Here is a 17,847-nt window from a genome sequence, read left to right on the forward strand (position 1 = left end):
TGGGTGGGGGTCTAGGGAGAGGGAGGTGCTGGGGTCTCCTGGTCTCTTGACTAGACACATAGGGATGGAGGTCAGAGGTGGGGGATTGATGACTGACTTATTTAGTCCACAGACATGTAGTAAGCACCTACTGTCTACCAGGCCCCGGGGAGAGGAAGGGCTTCTTTCAAGAGGACATTACCTTTCAGAGGCAAATAGACCTCCGTGAACAGTGACCTGGGTGGGTGTGTGATTATGAACTGATCCGTGCCAGTCTGTGCCTGTGCCGCAGAGGAGTGGTACAGGGAACTGTTAGAGCTTGTGGTGGAGGATGTGGACAGCTATGGAAGGCCAGGTGTCTTCACCATGGATGTGGATGTCAGATCTAAGATCTGAAGGAGATACAGGGAGCCTCTGGGCACAGGGATCAACAAATACAGAGGCCCTGAGGCGGACCTATGCCAGGAACAGTGAGGAGACTGGTGTAGGGGAGCAGAAGTGGGGATGACAGGGAGGTGGTGAGGCCCTGAAGGGGTAATGTCATCACCTTGAGAACATTGCAGGCCTTGGAGCCCCGTGACCTAGATTTTTATCTGAGTTCTCTATTTGCTCACTCTAAGATGAGTCAGTTTGGGCAAGTTATTTAATCTCCCCTTGGTCCACTCATTTCAGTCTGTAAATGTTTATTAGATACCTGCCAAGGGCCTGTGAGTCTCCAGATTGTTGGGGGTGTGGCCGTAAGTGGGACAGACACAGTCTAGTGGGGATGAGGGCATTATGCCTGTCATGCCCTAAACATGCATAAAATTGCAACCAGACGAAGGTTTCAGGGGACAGGCATGCGGTGCTAGGAGAGCATAAAACAGGGTCCAGATGTCATAAGCAGCTTTTTGGAGGAGGTGGTATCTGAGGACTTGATGTTTGAACTGAAAACAGAAGGATAAGAAGACAAAAATTGACTTAAGTCAGGACAGCAGCCTGTGCAAGGGCCCCGGGGTTAAAGAAAACCTGGGGCATGAATGGCTGAATTTAGGCTGTTATTCTGAGGACTTATCAGCAGGGAAATAACAGGATTGAGCCTGGGAGGGTGTGATGTGGAGGGAGTTGATCTGGGAGCTGGGGTGGAAACAACTTGGTTTCCCTTGCCTAGACTGTGATCATCGGCTCCTACCTGATTGCCCATGGATTCTTCAGTGTCTATGGCATGTGTGTGGACACGTTGTTCCTCTGCTTCTGTGAGTGACCCCTCAGCCCAGCCCTTGCCAGGCTCTGACTGCCTTCTCCCCTCTGGGCATAACATCTGATGGGGCTATGGCTGTGTGTGTTCAAGGGCCACGCGCCCCCAGCTTCCCCGGGGGACTGGCTGTTCCGCATCAGAGGGCCCCGGCATGCCTTCTCGGCCTCCTCCCTCCGCTCGGGGCTGCTCCGTCCTGTTGTCCCCTGGTCCAGGCTGCAGCTAGAATGCTGTGCCCCTGGGCCCTCGGCTTGGAATTTCTGGCGTTGTTGGGGCGGGGGTCTGTGGCCGCTACTAACTCTGGTCTCTCCATCTGTCTTTTTTTTGTTTTTTCTTTTTTTCCTTTCTCTTCCTCTACTCCATGCCTGCTGGCTTCCCTGTTCTTCCCTGCCTCCCTCTTTCCCTCCCTTCCTGACACCCCATTTTCCCCCTGCCGGTTCCTGGGGGGAGCCCAGGTGAGGACCTGGAAAGGAATGACGGCTCTCAGGAGCGACCCTACTTCATGTCGCCCGAGCTGAGAGACATCCTGTTGAAGGGGAGTGCGGAGGAGGGGAAGCGGGCAGAAGTCGAGGAGTAGAGAGGGTGGGAGGCGTGGGGGCCAGGCAGGCCTCCTCGTTTCCTCCCCGTAGACCGGGGGTGCATGCGGGGCTACCCTGCCTGGGGAGCGTGGGGAGCGTGTGTGTGTCCTGGTCCCGAGCCCGCCACAGTCTGCCCCTCTCCGGTCCCAGTGTGTCTTGCTTCCTAACCCTCTGAGGCTTCTTTGTGGCCCCCGTTCTCCCGCCCTGTCCCCAAAGTCCCCTGCCCATGGGCTGCCCTCATGCCACCATTTCTGGGGCCTCTCTCCGCAGTGGAGGACCTGGAGAGGAATGATGGCTCAGCCGAGAGGCCTTACTTCATGTCTCCCAACCTCAAGAGGCTCTTGAACAAGACCAACAGGAAGCTGGCGGAGTCCTAAAGACCCCCGCTCTCCCCCGCCCCCCCTCTCTCCAGAAGTCTCACACTGGGTGCTCGGTGGCTGGGTCCGAACCTCTGGCCCCCGGGGCTCACCGGAAGTCCGATCACTGCCGCCTCTCCCTACCCCCGCCCAACCGTCCAGTTACAGCTGGATTTCAGGCACGTGGAGGAATTGGGGCCTCTCCTCCCTGTGCCAAGAGTTTTCACGGCGGTGCCCCGAGACCACCCAGGTCACTCCAGGCCTTAGGATGGGGAGTAGGCGGTGAGGCCTCTTCAAGTCTGGCATGCAGGGTGGCCCCGGTCTCTGGGGGCCTGTTCGCCTCTTAGGACGGGGCGGTATTTGTGTTTGCAAGAGTGAAGCTCCGGCTAAAGTGAGGCCCCTGTTGACTTGTGGCTGCTCTGGCCAGGACCGAGCCCCTTCACGGCTGAACAGCTGTCTCATGGGCTGCCACGCGCGTTGATTATTATTATTTTTTTTTAACCTGGACATGCATTAAAGGGTCTGTTAGCTTTTTTTCTGTCTCCACGGCTCAGATGGGGCCAGCTGAGGCGTGCCTTCTGTCGTCCCTGCCGAGGGTCCCCTCCCTGTGCAGCCTGGCTGGGGTGGGAGTGATGGGGCCAGGTGGGAGCGGCTCCTGGTACAGGCCACACACGAGGCCACTGCAGGGGTGTTGTGGAAGGAGAGGGAGTAGTGAGTCTGTCAGGGGAGGGCTGCGGGGAGTGGGGAGCGGGGAGCGGACCGGTGTGGACAGACCAGAGCCTGAGGAAGGGGTCTGGTAATAGCTGCTTAATGGAAACCTGCTGGCCGGCCGGCAGAGTCGGGCCCAGTTTCCCCCCTTCTTCTGCCAGTTACTGACACAGCTCTCTTTGTAAGAGAACGAGCCGCTGAATCCACCCGAAGGACACTGTCAGGGGAGGGGCTGGGGCAGATGCTGTGGACACACTGGGCCCCACCTCCCCACCCCGTCACCTCACCTTGAGGGTCCTTTTGCCAAATTTGTTGAACTCTGTCTGGGGACCTGGTCTCCCGGTTCCCCCTGCGCCATATCCCCGGGCCCCTGACTTCACATCTTTGCTCATCAGCACCACGGCAGCATCCCAGAGAGGGAGGAAACCCAGCCTGGGGGCCCAGTCTCCTGTGCCTGCCGCCAGCCCTCAGCAAACACCCCCCCACCCCGTTCTGTCTGCACACTCTTGCGTGTTAAATGCATTCCAACCACTAATAAAGTGCCTATTGTACAGAGCCTGGGCCTGGAGTGTTTGTGGAGGGAGTAGGAGGCTGGTGGGGGGAACCCCAGCTCTGACTGCCCCGGGATTGGGTGTCTGAGCTGGGGCGAGTCTTCTGGGGGGCGGGGAAGGAAGCAGGGCAGGAAGCCCTCTTGGCCTGCAGGGCCCCATCTCTGCCTGAGTCCCACCATGCAGGCTGCTCAGGTTTCTCCTGAACAAAATGCCCCTTATTAGGGTCTGATTCCTAGACTCGGGAAGGCGGCGACAGCCCGTCCATCTCCCGCCCACCTCAGTCTTGTGACCTGGACACATGCTTCCAGGCCTGCTTTGTCCCCAGGCCTAGGCACCTGAGGTGTCCGCAGTCCTGTCCAGCCTCTTTGAACCTGCAAAGCTGGGCCCTGCCCAGTTGCCTGGAGGCTTGGTGCTGCCCCCTGCTGTCCGCTATCTGTCATTGTCACTGCTGGGTGACAATGGGTGTCCTTGCCTTTCTCTGCACCCCCACCCTAGGAATTTTTTCTTAAATGGCCACCATTTCTTGAGTACTCCCTACGCATACCACATATGCCACTTTATTACTCCCCTCAATAATTGAGGCTGGGAGGTTGGGTTACATTCCTGAAGGTCGTTCAGTGGGAGAGTGGCTTAGAAAGCATTTGAACCCAGATCTCCTGGACTCCAAGCCCTCCCCGCTACCCTGTACCAACCCCAGAGTGTTGCCTCCGATTATCTGAGTTTATTCCTTTCCTTATCCCCAGTTCCTCTTAGCTCCGCCTCCAAAATACCTCCCAAACCTACCCCCTTCTTCCCCGATCTTCAGCTCCCAGCCCCCATGATCACCCACCAGAACCAGGACAGTTCCAGCCCCCATGATCACCCACCTGAACCAGCACAGTCCCTTGTCCAGGTCCCTGGCTCCCGCCATCCCCTCCCCTCCTCCACAGTTCCTGACACAGGTGTGAAAGGGGGCTTGTGAACGTTCCAGTGAGTTCACACTACTTTACTGTTCAAGAACCCTCCATGGCTCCCACCTTATTCAGCGTAGTAGTCGAAGTCTTCAGTGCAGCCCTTGAGGTCCTGCCTCTTCTGCCCCGTCGGCTCCCCCTTGTGCCTGAAATGCTCCCCATCTGGCTCTTGGGCTAGCTCCTTGGCCTTTGGCTTTCAGCTCAGGGATCACCTCCTGCAGGAAGCCTTCTGGGCTCATCGAAGACTGGATCCTCTTGGTGACGACCACACATCACACTCTTTATTTTTCTCAGGGCACTTGTCACAACCTGCAAGTATTTATTTGTGTTTTCACTTCATAATTGTCAGCCTCCCTACCCAGCATGTCAGCTCAGAGGGGATCCAGATCTGATCTGGCTGCCCTTTTTTTTTTCTTTTTTTTTCTTAAACCACCTTATTCCAGAGCAGGACGGAGTGTGTGGTACACAGCAGGCCCTCCGCATACAGGCACAGAACAGCTGAAGGACTGCAGAGAGCTTAGCACAGTACCTGGCCTGGGCAAAGTGCAGCGCGAACCACTGTTACTGGTGTATCAGCCTATGCCGGCGTTTAAGTTCCCAGTCTTCCATGCAATCTCAAAACTCTGGCTGCCGCATGCAGAGACTGTACCATACAAAATAGAAGCAGGAAGACCAATGAAGAGGTTACCACAGGGTGCCTGGATGGCTGCTGGGTCAATAGAGCCTGTGACTCTTGGTTTCAGGGTCATGAGTTTGAGCTCCTAGGTTGGGTGTGGAGCCTACTTTTTTTAAAAAGGTGGTTTTTTAATTTTTAAAAAAGATTATTTATTTATTTATTTATTTGACAGATAGAGATCACTAGCAGGCAGAGAGGTAGACAGAGAGAGAGAGACAGGAGGAAGCAGGCTCCTTGCTGAGCAGAGAGCCGGATATGGGGCTCAATCCCAGGACTCTGGGATCGCGACCTAAGCCGAAGGCAGAGGCTTTAACCCACTGAGTCACCCAGGTGCCCTATTTTTTAAAGATTTTATTTATTTGACAGATAGAGATCACAAGTAGGCAGAGAGGCAGGCAGAGAGAGAGAGAGAGGAGGAAGGGAGCAGGCTTCCTCCTGAGCAGAGAGCCTGATGCGGAGCTCAATCCCAGGACACTGAGATCATGACCTGAGCCCAAGGCGGAAGCTTAACCCACTGAGCCACCCAGGCTCATAATTGTCAGCCTCCCCCGAAAAGATTTTTTTAAAAAAGTTGTTGGTTGGGCATCTGTCTTCTGGGCTCAGGTCATGATCTTGGGACCCTGGGATGGAGCCCCATGTAGCCTCCCTGCTCAGTGGGAAGCTTGCTTCTCCCCCTGCTCCTCCCCCATGCTTATGTGTGTTTGTGCATGCTGGTATCTTTAAAAAATTTAAATTTAAGAAAAGGTTACTGCACTGCTCTGGGCATGTGCTGCTGGTGGACGACTCAGGCGGTCTTGGTGAAGATGATGAAAAGCGTGCAAATTTTGCAAGTCATTTGAAGACGGACCTCGACTTGTTTGACTGCACATGCAAGAGAGAGGACTCGAGGAAGGAGAAGGAAGCAGGACTGAGGGGGTCAAGCTCAGAGTCCTACAGAGGGCACCTGTTACCTGAGCCTGCAGGGAGCTGGAGAGGATAAGTGACTTCTCAGAGCAGTCCTGAACTGGACTAAAGGTGGCCCAGGAGCTTACAATCCCAGGTATGTCAGACTCTTGTGGGTGCGGAGGCAAAGTGTCCGTGTGCCCCAGTCTGATCTTCTTGACAGTGTTGGCATCGTGGTCCCGAGCCCAGGGTAGTTCTCTGAAGAAGAGCTGGTGTGCAGGCAGTTGTGGAAAAGCCCACAAAGCCCGGGGAAAGGCAGGATCTAGCAGAGCTGAAGGGATCCGGGCAGGTCGGTGTATTTTGGTACTCCTTTATACAAAGTCTCCAAGGGAAGCGGTGATGTAGGTAGGTGGCTGGATGTGTCGGGACTTCACAGGAGAATCCCAGGCTGGAGGCATTTAATCAGGAATGTCAGTGTTTTGATGGTCTTTGAGGTCATGGGGCTGGCTGAGATCACCTGGGGAGTTAAGTGTCCGGAGAGGTGAGGTCTGAGCTCCAGGGAGAAGGAAAAAAAAAAAAAAGAATTTAGGGGACTTTGGGGAGAGCCAGAGAGCAGCGGTGTCTGGAGCTGCAGGCAGGAAGTGTGGGCACAAGCGCTCCTGGCTTTAGTGTGGGAGCAACTGAATGCAGCGACTATTTTCTAGTGCAGGAAGAAAAGACGTCAGCGGAGGGCCGAGCGTGTGATGTTGGAAGCTGTAATAAGGTGTGAAAATCGGGAGATCACTGCATGAATGAGCAATGTTAGGACTGTGGGGTGTTGTTGTTTTTTTTTTTTCCTCCCCCAAACTCTCAAGGTGGGAGGTGTAGGCAGAGTGTGGATTTAGTTCGGGCTTGACAAAAAGGCACAGGGGCTTGAGGGTATGTGCAGGGGGAGATGCGGGAGGCATGCTAGCTTTCTGCTGTCCAAAAACCCACCCACAGCTTTCAAAGCACTCGGGGTGAAAGCCAAGGTCTCCATGTGGGTCTCCCAGGGCCCTGAAGGACCTATCCACCCTTTCTTGGATGGCCCTCCTCTCGCCTCCCATCCTGGCCCCCTTTCCAGCCCCTCGGACCTCTTTGCTGCTCCTTCCACAAGCACCGCCAACCTCTGGGACTTTGTACTGGCTGTTCCCTCTGCCTGGAACGCTCATCTCTCATGGAGCTGCTTGGCCTCAGTCCCTCAGCTCCCTGTAAGGATTTGCTGGGTGCTGCCTGACTCAAAATTGCACCTGCCCCAGCCCCACATCACCGCTGTGCTGCTTTATCTTCACCCACCACACTCGCCTCTGCTTTATTATCACCTGCCTCCCCTGCCTCCGCGAGCGCAGCAGGGCCCTGGGATGGTTCGTTAACTGGTGTCTCCAGCAGCAGCTCCGGGCTGCACAGCTCAAGGCCAGCTCCTCCCACCCTCCCACAGGTCTGTGTCACCGGCGGGCTACACGCAAGCTCTTTTTCTGCTCCGCCGTTTGCAGCTCGGAGAGGTACCAATCCAGAATACTTGAAGGGGTGTGGCCAGGCCGGGGGGGGGGGGGGGGGGGGGGGGGGGGAGCCCGAGGCCCTAGCCGAGAGGAGGCGAGCAGGCACGGGCGTGTGGGCTAATTAGGAAACAAAGTGGTTGAGGCAACTAACAGGCACAAAGAGGTCTTCCAGTTCTGTTAACGTTCTGGAACAGGTAAAGCTGATCCTGGGGATGTAACAGGGATTGGCTAGAGACAGCAGAAGGAAGATTCCTGGGTGTTGTAGGGGTGGGGGGGGGGGGGGGGCAACGGTCCTTATCTTGATTCCGGTGGTGGTTACACACATGTATGCGTAAACATTTACCAAGATGTACGCTTAAATAACTGTATGATAGCTTCATTAAAAAAAAAAAAAAGTGCCTTAAAGGAAATGGGGAGCTGCTCTTTGGCTGCTGTCCCTGAGGTTGGACTGACTTGGGCACAGGGGAGGCCAGGTATGGTGGGTGACCCAATCATGCATTTACTCACTGTATCGAGTGCTCCAAGCCAGGATGAACCAGAGCCATGTTCCCTGGTCTGAGTTAACTCTCTGGCAAGGGAGACAGATAATAACTAAATATGTAACAAGTGGTGATAGACACTCTGAAAAAATAATAAAGCAGGATAATCTGACAGTGCTGTTGGAGAAATGGTGGTGAAGGCAGCTGGAGCACAGAGCTCACAGAAGTGAGGGAGGGAGCTCTGAACACCTGAGGGAAGAGAGTGTTTCAGGCAGTGGATGGCCAGTGCAAAGGCCCTGAGGTGACAGGATGCTTAAAAGAATGGAGGAAGTTATGAAAGGACAAGTCAAACTGTATATCCCAGGCTCACACCCTCCCTGTCCAGCTGCCAGAGCAGAAAGATCTTCTCTTTCTTTGATGACTGGAGGCAAGTCCCAAAGAAGCCTAGTCTTTGGCCAGTTTTGGGGAAACACCATCTCTCCACCAATCATGGGACCAGGAAAGAAGTAGGGTTTTGATCAGCCAGATCCAAGGCAGAGGCTGGGTGGTGGGAACACAGTGGGTGAGAGGTGGTTCCCCAACGGAAAACCTTGGTTCTCAGAACAAATGGGGAACGGGTACCCAGCAGGCCAAAGCCACAGATAGCCAGCTGCTCTGTGGGATGAGAGCAAGAGCAAGAGCAAGAACTAGAACAGCAGGGACCTGAGGATGGCCAAAAGGGCCCCAGAAGGTGAAGATGATGAACTCCAGGTGGCTGGGCTCCTACATACACTTGGTCCATATGACAGCATTGCCATGCGGCCATGCCAATTTTTCTCTCCACATCTTTACGTCCTGGGGCTCAAATTAATGTGGCCATGATATAGCTCCACATTCACTCCATCTACTTCTTTTAACGTAAAATATTGCTGAGGTGCCTGGGTGGCTCAGTTGGTGGAGTGACTCTTTGGTTTTGTTATTTTATTTGACAGAGAGAGAGAGAGAGAGATCACAAGTAGGCAGAGCAGCAAGGAGAGAGAGAGGGGGAAGTAGAGTCTGATGTGGGCCCGAGCGCAGGGCCCTGAGATCATGACCTGAACTGAAGGCAAAGGCTTAACCCACTGAGCCACCCATGCGCCCCGGACTCTTGCGTTTTGGCTCAGATCATTTCAGAGTCATGAGATCAAGCCCTGCATTGGGCTCTGCGCTTTGCAAGGAGTCTGCTTGGGATTCTTTCCCTCTCCCTCTGCCCGTCCCCCTGCTCACAAGTGCACAAGCATGTGCGCTTTCTCAAAATACTTACTTATTTCTTAAAAAAAGATTTTATTTATTTGACAGAGAGAGACACAACACAAACAGGGGGAGTGGGAGAGAGAGAAGCAGGCTTCCCGCTGAGCAGGGAGCCCCATGTGGGGCTGGATCCTAGGACTTGGGATCATGACCTAAGCTGAAAGCAGACACTTAATGACTGAGCCACCCAGGCACCCCAATACATTTAAAAGCCTCTGCCTTTGGCTTGGGTCATGATCTCAGGGTCCTGGGATTGAGCCCCGCATCAGGCTCTCTGCTTGGCAGGGGCCTGCTTCCTCCTCTCTCTCTGCCTGTCTCTCTGCATACTTGTGATCTCTCTCTGTGTCAAATAAATAAAATAAAATATTTATTTTGACAAACAAAGAGAGTGAATGAGCATGCTAGCATGAACAGGGAGGGGGTGCAGAGGAAAAGGGAGAGAAGCAGACGCCCTGCTGAGCAGGGAATCCCAGGACCCTGAGATCAAGACCTGAGCCGAAGGCAGACCCTTATCTGACTGAGCCACCCTGGCACCCCCCAAATAAAATCTTTAAAATATATATATACTGCTGTAAAACATACACAAAAATTAGCACCCCAGCCACTGTGCGGCTCAGTGACATTTACCTTCACCCTTGTACAACCATCACCACCCTCCACATCCAGGAAATTTCTTTTTCCTAAACGAAAACTGTTCCCATTAATCACAAACTCCCCTAGCTGCAAGCACCCCCCCTTCTACTTCCTGCCTCTGTGACTCTCACTCTTCCAGAGACCTTGCAGGAGTGGAATCATACGGTATTGAGACTTTTGTGTCTGGCTAATTTCATTTAACGTGACATCCTTCAGGTTCATCCGCATCGTAGCATATGTCAGAATTTCCTTCTCTTTTAGGGCTGAATATTTAACATTCCATGGTCTGCATACATCACAACTTGTTTGTGTGTTCCTCCACTGACAGAGGCTTGGGTTCTGTTTCCACGTTTTGGTTACTGTGAGTCAAGCTGCTATGAGCAGGGGTGTGTAAGCATCTCGAGTCCCGGCTTTCACTTCTGGTGGGCATATTCTCGGAAGTGGAATTGCTGGATATGTTGTTTAATTTTGGGAAAAAACACCGTGTTGTTTTTCTTTTTAAAATATTTATTTATTTATTTGGTATTTATTTGACAGACACAGATCACAGGTAGGCAGAGAGGGAGGAAGGAAGGGAAGCAGGCCTCCGGCTGAGCAGAGAGCGGACCCTGGGATCATGACCTGAGCCGAAGGCAGGGGCTTTAACCCCCTGAGCCACCCAGGCGCCCCCCCCCCCTTTTTTTAGATTTTATTTATTTGACAGAGAGAGAGAGAGAGAGAGAGAGAGAGACAGAGACAGAGATCACAAGTAGGCAGACAGAGAGGGGAAGCAGGCTCCCCGCCAAGCAGAGAGCCCGATGCGGGGCTTGATCCCAGGACTGAGATCATGACCTGAGCTGAAGGCAGAGGCTTAACCCACTGAGCCACCCAGGCGCCCTGCCAAGTTGTCTTCTTGCTCCAACCTTTAGCAGAGCCTTCCTCCTGGTTGGTTTCATTCTGTCAAGTTCTTTCATCAAGGTTTACTCCCTGCCCCCGCTCCGTTCCCCTCCCCTGGTATTTCCCTGGCTTCAAGATTATAACAAGAGCTTCTCTTGCCCAAGTTCCTTGCCCAGGGCTCAGAGGCTCTGACTGACTGGATTTGGGTCCCTCACCCCTAAGCCAATCACTGTGCCCAAGCCATGGGCCTAGTCTCAGAGTATGATAGCAGGGACTTGTCAATTGAACTCCAGACTGAGCATGGAAGGGCAGATCCCCAAAGCCCTGTGATCCACCTACGTCCACTTCACTGAAAGGGGAAGAAGGCAACAGGCAGGGGTCAAAAAGGATTCAGAGAGAAAAGTTCCTCAGTGTGACTGGGACGTGGGGGTGCTGACATGCAAGAAAGAGGAGGAAGGCAAGCAACGGACAGCATGTTCACGAGAACACTACAAGTCCCTGATGAAGACAGAACCTGGCTAGGCAGAGGGACTGCAAGAGGAGGGGACAGACCTTACTCTCCAGCTGTTGATGGAGAGGCTGTAGCGGGGACAGGGGGTGCACAGCTAGATGACAGGGCATGGCAGGGAAGTCAGAGAATGGTTGTGCATACAGGGGTTCTTAACATGTAGTGGTGGAAAGGCTCAAGGGCAGTAGGGGAAGACTGGGTCAGGGTGAAAATGAAGGAACAAGAGGGGACAGGTGGCACCTTGGGACTTCAATCTTGCATGGTGACCAAGGAGAGAATACAGACAAGAAGCACGATGGATGTGGCTTGTCAGAAGATGGGGCTGAAAACTTACCCTGCCACTCCTGGTGGATGAGGTTGGGGTGGCTCCAGCAGAACATACTTTTTTTTTTTAACTTTACTTATTTGAGAGAGATAGCAGGCGAGCGAGCAAGCACGAGCACGCACATGCATGTGAAAATTGGGAGAGGCACGGAGGGAGGGAATTTTCAAGCAGACTCCCCGTGGAGTGTGGAGCCTGACTCCAGGCCTGATCTCAAAACCCATGAGTTCGGGTGCCTGGGTGGCTCAGTGGGTTAAGCCGCTGCCTTCGGCTCGGGTCATGATCTCGGGGTCCTGGGATCGGGTCCCACATCGGGCTCTCTGCTCAGCAGGGAGCCTGCTTCCTTCTCTCTCTCTCTGCCTGCCTCTCTGCCTACTTGTGATCTCTGTCTGTTGAATAAATAAAATCTTTAAAAAAAAAAAAAAAACCCATGAGATCATGGCCTGAGTGGATACTAAGAGTCAGAAACCCGACGGCACCACCCAGACACCCCCTGTACGCACTATCTAAAGGAGTCTGGTTTCCTTGACACTTCAACTGCTGTCCAGCAGCTCTTACTACAAAATCAAGGTTGGATAAGCCACCAGTCCAACAGATTAACAATCAGAACCACACCAGCTTCCCTGGCACTCATTTCGTGCATCCTTAGCAAAGCCTTAAGACTGAAAAACTCTTCAAAGCTGTCTTCAGGCCCTCTGTGAAGACTTCAGTTTGATCTAAAGACTTTGGTTATAACCATGATCCTATCTACCCCTTTCTGAGTTTGGGGCCTGCCTTGAGAGCCTCAAAAGCAAGTTCTTGAGAAATCTAATCTTTGGCCCCTCCCAAGAACCATCTATGGACTTGGGAAGTCAGAAAACTAGAAACTTTCCTTGTTCTGCCACTTGGTAGCGCTGTTAGCTTAGTCAAGTTACAGCCAGCTGAGCCGTGCCTTGAAGTGTGGGTAACGGCTGGTCTCTAACAGGTTAAAGCCAGTTAACACCTTGCTCTTCATGAGGACCGTATACAATCTGAATTTACTTTAACGAATTCTACCTGAATGCATTGCCCCTTAATCTTGCCAAAACTTTCTTCAGTCTCAAGCTCTATTTAGGAAAGATCTCCAAATACGGGGGGGAAAAATCAAGAGGCAAAATGTCTACCATTTGTGTGAAAAACATCAAAAATAAATAAATCTAAGCCTCTCCGTGAGTAGAACACCGCTGTAGAGATACACACAAAGCTTAACACTGGCTGCTAAGAAGTGGAGGCAGATATAGTCCTCTCACAATCTTGAACATTTGACACTCTGTATCAGGTGAACAGATTATCTGCTCAAAACCCTAAATAAAATGTAAATAGAAAAGCAAAGCAGTATATACAGTATGCACCCATTTCTGTAACATTTTTACAATTTACCTTTTTAATAATAGTTATCATTTTGACGCATTTATTCTGCACACAGAATTGTGCCAAGTGCTTTAAAGAAAAATCGTTACCATTTTGTAGATAAGGAAACGCAGGGTCAAGAGAAGTGGGCTGTTTTTGGTGACACGGAGGCACTCAAACCCAGAGCAGACAGTGGGTTTGCATCCTTAACAAAGGCGCTTACATCCTACATTTTTGCTAGGAAAATCCGTTACTGTGCCGGTAACTCTTGAATGGCTTCTCATTTCCAAGAAGGAAACCTTTTCAGTAAGTTCTTGTTCTAAGTCCCGGCAGTTTCTGAACAACAGCCTCGAACATGACAACGTGCCTAGTAACGACGCCTGTCAAACGCTAGCTTGATTCTGACACCGGAGGGGAGCGAGGCTGACTTTAGGCAGATTGTATGCATATCGGGGATCTCACAAAACGCCGGGAGGATGCAACAACAATGGGCTTGAAAAGAGAAGGCGCTCGGTCCCCGGTGCCTTTACTTAACACCCCTGAGCTGTGGTTGGCCGAGCGTGTGACCGGAGACCCAGCTCTCCCACGAGCGGGATGTGAATCCTCCAACTGGGCTTCGGTTTCCCTACCTGTGAAAGGACTAGAAGATCCCTAGCAGCTCGGCTCTGCCCTTTGGACGCCGGGCCCGGCAGAGCGGCCAGACGCTACACTGCGGGGTTTGCAGGACCAGACGCTACACTGCGGGGTTTGCAGGACCAAGGAACTGAAGCGCTCACCAGCGCCGGTCCAGGAGCAGCAACAAGATGTGTCCGGCTGTTACTGACACCCGCATCTCGGGTCTTCTCGGCCTCTAGCGAGAGATACAAGGAGAGGGTAAGAAGCTGCGCCAAGTAACCTCGGATAGAGGCGGAACCTCCGCGACCGAAATCCGGCCACTTTGAAGATACTCACGTGCCGGGCTCTACTAGCCGTTTCCGCCAACGTACACGGAGCGACTGGCGTAAGATGGCAGCCGCGCAGGCGCATAAACTCGCAGCGGGAGAGACTCCGCCCCTCGACCTCCGTCATGTGGTAATGCCGCTTAAAATCGCCATTTAAAAAAAAAAAAAAAAGAGTGGCGACCACATCACATGACGCAGGCCTACCAATACAGCAAAGGGACGGGCCGAAGTCCTTGTCACGTGGCTAAGGAACCCTCTGCGTAAGCCACTATCACATGACCAAGGACTCGAAAAGAGGTAACGTTTTTATGCCACGTGACCAACAACGCAACGGCTGCGCTCCTGCCACGTGACTGAAGCCCGCCTTATCTCTTTTCGTCGCTCCCTCCCTCCCGGGCTCGGCCTGCGTCAAGCGGCAACGCGGCGGCAGGGGGCGGGGCTCCAGTCGATCACGTGGCCCGCACCTCCCCGGCGCGCGCCCGCCCGCCCGCTCGCCCCCGGTCCCGGCTCCTCCTCCTCCTCTTCTCGCCATTGCAGTTGGACTCAGCAGCCCGGTGCGCACCGCGTGGTTTTTGGGGGGAGACCCCGGCGGGCTGTGGCAGGAGGGCGGCAGCGGCGGTTGCGGTCGGGGAAGGGAACGCCGACAAGGTAAGCGTCAATGTGGCGGCGGCGGGGGCCCATTCCCGCCTCTGCCCCTCCCCCCGCCAGTCCTCCCACTCAGCGCGGGCCGGGCTGAGGGGTCGCGGTGACAGGGCCTCAGGCGCCCCGCGCTCCCCGCCTACGCCCGGTTCCCTCGCCCCAGCGCTTGTCTCATTCCTCCCTCGCCAGTCTCGCTCCCGCGCTCGGCCGTTACTCTCCCCCATTGTGCCGAGGAAACAAAATGGCGGCGGCGGCGGCGAGGGCCCGGTGCGCGCGCATCCGCCCCCCCTCGCGGCCCCTCGGCCGGCGGCGGCGCCTCGCGCGGGGGGTGCGCGCGCACCGGGCCCCCCGCCGCCGAGTCCCCCGGGCCCGGCTTTGTCTGTTGCGGCGCCCCGCGCGCACGCGCGCACGTGCCGGGAGCACACACCCCCCTTGGCCGGTAGCATCCTGGCTGGCGCGGCAGGGGCGACCCCCCTCCTTGTTCCTTTTTGGTCTTTGTCCCAGTCCCGTCCCGGGTTCCAGGAGAGTCCCAGGTTCCCGAGGCGGGAAATGTCGCCGCCTTTGTCCTTACATGGCGTGGAGACGCGGACCTCCTCCCAGAAACCCTGTTCCCACGCTGATTGCCTAGGAGGCCTTTGTCGGTGCATGGGGTTCCCAAATCTGTAGTCAGCCAGGCCTCCCCAGATCAGTACCCATTCTTGGCGGAGGGTTTAAGCTTTCCCTTTCTTTAGTTCAGGTGTTTCACTGATGATGAATTGTCCCCAGATTGCTTAGGATTTGCATCCTTCGTCAAAATGGTGATCTGGTGCGATATTTGGGTATGCTGAAACTTGGAAGATTGTGACCCAAACTTGAGAGCCTAAAACGATTTTCTACATTATTTTCTCACGTAGTTGAGGGACTGAGTTAAAGTTCTGCCCCAGTTAATACTGCACCTGGATGAATTATCTGGGATGTACAGTGATCAGCATGCTCTTCCCCAGTTCAGAGTTTGGGGGGAGATAAGCCATCTCTTCTCAGTATTTCCAAAATTGATTGACCCGTTGCTTGGGATTCTCCTCAGGGGACATGAAAGATGAGTAAGGGAGTGCCCATTTCCTCTGAGAAGCCTTCCTTTTCAGGACTTAGGTATTTCAGTGGTCTGAATCTTTTTCCGATTGCTTAGGATTCTCTCCTCTTTAAAGTGAGCGGTGTGGTGGCAGATTTGGGTTCCACAGGAAAACCTAAGGTGCCATCCAAAGTTGGTGCTCAAATTGAGGGCTGCAGACTCTTTTTTTTTTTCTCAGAGAGTTGTGGTTGGGAATCTCCGCGGATTGCTCACATTGCTGCCACTATGCTTTGTGTGTGATGCTTTGTGTGTGGTCTTGTGAGATGTAGGTAACAGCAGCCAGTGAGGCTGTGAATGAAGTGTGGGAACCAGAAACTCAATTACAGCTGGAAAAGAGAAAAACAGGCCCCAGGGTACTGGCAGGTGCTCCTGTCCCTAGTCCTGGGCTCGTCTCCCTGAGCTGTCTGTTGGCCATGTGAGCAGATCCTGAACCCTGGGATTTGTGAATGGAATCTCTGCAGGCCCTAGTGTTTGGAGTTGATTGGAGGCTGGCAGTTACCACCAGGCTTGGCCTTGCCAGCACTGAGTACGGGTGTATCAGAGTTTCTCTACTCTCCTAGAGCTTGGGCAAGCCTGGGAATCACACTCTTCTGGAGTGGAGTGGTACCTAATCGCACTTTTTTTTTTTTTTCCTGATTGTATTTGTGTAGTGCCTTTAGGCAAAAATTTTTTTCTTTTTGTTCTTTTAGTATATTTTAGAGGCTTTTTGTTTCTGTTTTTGTTTTCTGAGGTCCATATTACAGAGAGTGAGGAATCTAAGGCTGTTTCTTCCTTTTCTTAAATTCTTCCTGTCAAAAAGAGCGGCTGCTAATACTTGGATGTCACTTATTTGGCGCCCATTTTCATGCTCCCCTGCTTAAGGTCTCTAGGTAGGAACAGGTGGAGTCAGTGATGAGGAAAGAGCTTTCTGTAAGTCTTTAAGCCTCTTCTGTTTGAGTAAGCAGTAGGCTTGTCCATAGCAAGATGTGGGGCTTGGAAATGACTTTCTGAAAAAGGCTTTCTTTATAAGTTTTCTGTGGGGGCTTGGTGGGTGTCTGCCTTCGGCTCAGGTCGTGATTCTGGGTCCCTGCTGGGTGGGGAGCCTGGTTCTCCCTCTCCCTCCTCCACTGTCCCTGCTTGTGTTCTCCCGCCCCCCCCCCCCGAGTAAATAAATAAATAAATAAATAAATCTTTTAAAAAGGAAAAAAGTTTTCTTTGGGCTGGATCAACTCCCTCTTATTTACCTCTCTCATCCTTCTCCCCAGTTCCTCCTGATTTCACCTTTTATGACTCAGAGGAATAATACCCTTACCCAAGGAACTTGGGTTTATGCACTCCTTGGGTTTGCCCTCCTTTTACGTTTTGTCAGTAAGTTGATGAACCTTGTGCAGTTTGGAACTGTAAATGTCACTACCTGGTATTAAATGCATGTGTGTCTCACAGAAGGATGACTTTTTTAATGAGTTTTTTTTTTTTTTAAGATTTTATTTATTTATTTGATGGAGAGAGATCACAAGTAGGCAGAGAGGCAGGCAGAGAGAGAGGGAAGAGGCTCCCCGCTGAGCAGAGAGCCCGATGTGGAACTCGATCCCAGGACCCTGAGTTCATGACCCGAGCTGAAGGCAGCGGCTTAACCCACTGAGCCACCCAGGTGCCCCCAGAGGGATGACTTTTTATCTGAATATTGCTTCGATTGAACCTTCATGGGAGTTGGGATTTTCTTTTCTTTTCTTTTTTTTAAGATTTTATTTATTTATTTATTTATTTATTTTAAAGATTTATTTATTTATTTGACAGACAGAGATCACAAGTAGGCAGAGAGGCAGACAGAGAGAGAGAGAGGAGGAATCAGGCTCCCTGCTGAGCAGAGAGCCCGATGTGGGGCTCGATCCCAGGACCCTGGGATCATGACCTGAGCTGAAAGCAGAGGCTTTAACCCACTGAGCCACCCAGGAGCCTCGGGAGTTAGGATTTTTCAGGCTATGCGTATTGGGTGCTTTTTATCTTAGCCAAGTCCTGGGAGAAAAAAATTTGATTTCTATTTCCTGTGAAGGGGTTTGAAACTAAAGGCAGATAGTGGTTTGACAGGAGTCTACACACAGTGAAGCAGGTTAGGGGACTTGAAGGGATGAGATTCCTTCAGATTCCTGCTGCAGCACTTGACAGTTCTGTCTGAAATGACCAGCTTCCCTCTCTGCTCTGTTATTTAGGGTAAGTGGGTGCTGACTTCTTGTGGCACTAGCAGCATTACAGAAACAATATTGAAAGTGGGGTGGACAGGTGTTTGTTAGGGA

General features: G+C 52.8%; 2 protein-coding genes and 1 long non-coding RNA gene across 11 annotated transcripts in view; 2 read left to right on the forward strand and 1 right to left on the reverse strand.

Moving 5' to 3' along the window:
* The window catches only part of SLC44A2 (solute carrier family 44 member 2), a 28,313-nt gene extending 25,632 nt beyond the window's left edge, over positions 1–2,681 (forward strand). For 2 of the 3 annotated variants that reach the window (XM_059389011.1, XM_059389010.1), the window contains exons 21-22: positions 1,130–1,214; positions 1,669–2,150. In XM_059389011.1, the coding sequence (XP_059244994.1) occupies positions 1,130–1,214; positions 1,669–1,790 (207 nt within the window). In that variant the 3' untranslated portion in view covers positions 1,791–2,150. Of the gene's footprint in view, positions 1–1,129; positions 1,215–1,668 lie in introns of all 3 variants that reach the window. The other variant, XM_059389012.1, reaches the window with a different exon arrangement.
* LOC132010982 (uncharacterized) lies at positions 14–13,946 on the reverse strand. Of its 4 annotated transcripts, none has more exons than XR_009402317.1 (6): positions 13,838–13,946; positions 13,516–13,736; positions 5,983–6,467; positions 4,886–4,999; positions 4,423–4,665; positions 14–905 (listed from the first exon to the last, which is right to left on the reverse strand). It is a non-coding gene; the product is annotated as an uncharacterized LOC132010982 (long non-coding RNA). The 4 variants fall into 4 exon arrangements; XR_009402315.1 differs by having other exon boundaries at positions 15–905; positions 5,983–6,462; XR_009402316.1 differs by having other exon boundaries at positions 15–905; positions 5,983–6,431; positions 13,838–13,945.
* A 334-nt stretch (positions 13,947–14,280) lies between these two features.
* ILF3 (interleukin enhancer binding factor 3) overlaps positions 14,281–17,847 on the forward strand; it is a 28,297-nt gene continuing 24,730 nt past the window's right edge. For 2 of the 4 annotated variants that reach the window (XM_059389015.1, XM_059389016.1), the window contains exon 1: positions 14,281–14,475. The gene's annotated coding sequence lies outside the window, so the exon portion shown is untranslated. The remainder of the gene's footprint in view (positions 14,476–17,847) is intronic. The other 2 variants (XM_059389013.1, XM_059389014.1) reach the window with 1 other exon arrangement.

The sequence above is a fragment of the Mustela nigripes genome, chromosome 2 (genome assembly GCF_022355385.1).
Source record: "Mustela nigripes isolate SB6536 chromosome 2, MUSNIG.SB6536, whole genome shotgun sequence".
Taxonomy (NCBI): domain Eukaryota; kingdom Metazoa; phylum Chordata; class Mammalia; order Carnivora; family Mustelidae; genus Mustela; species Mustela nigripes.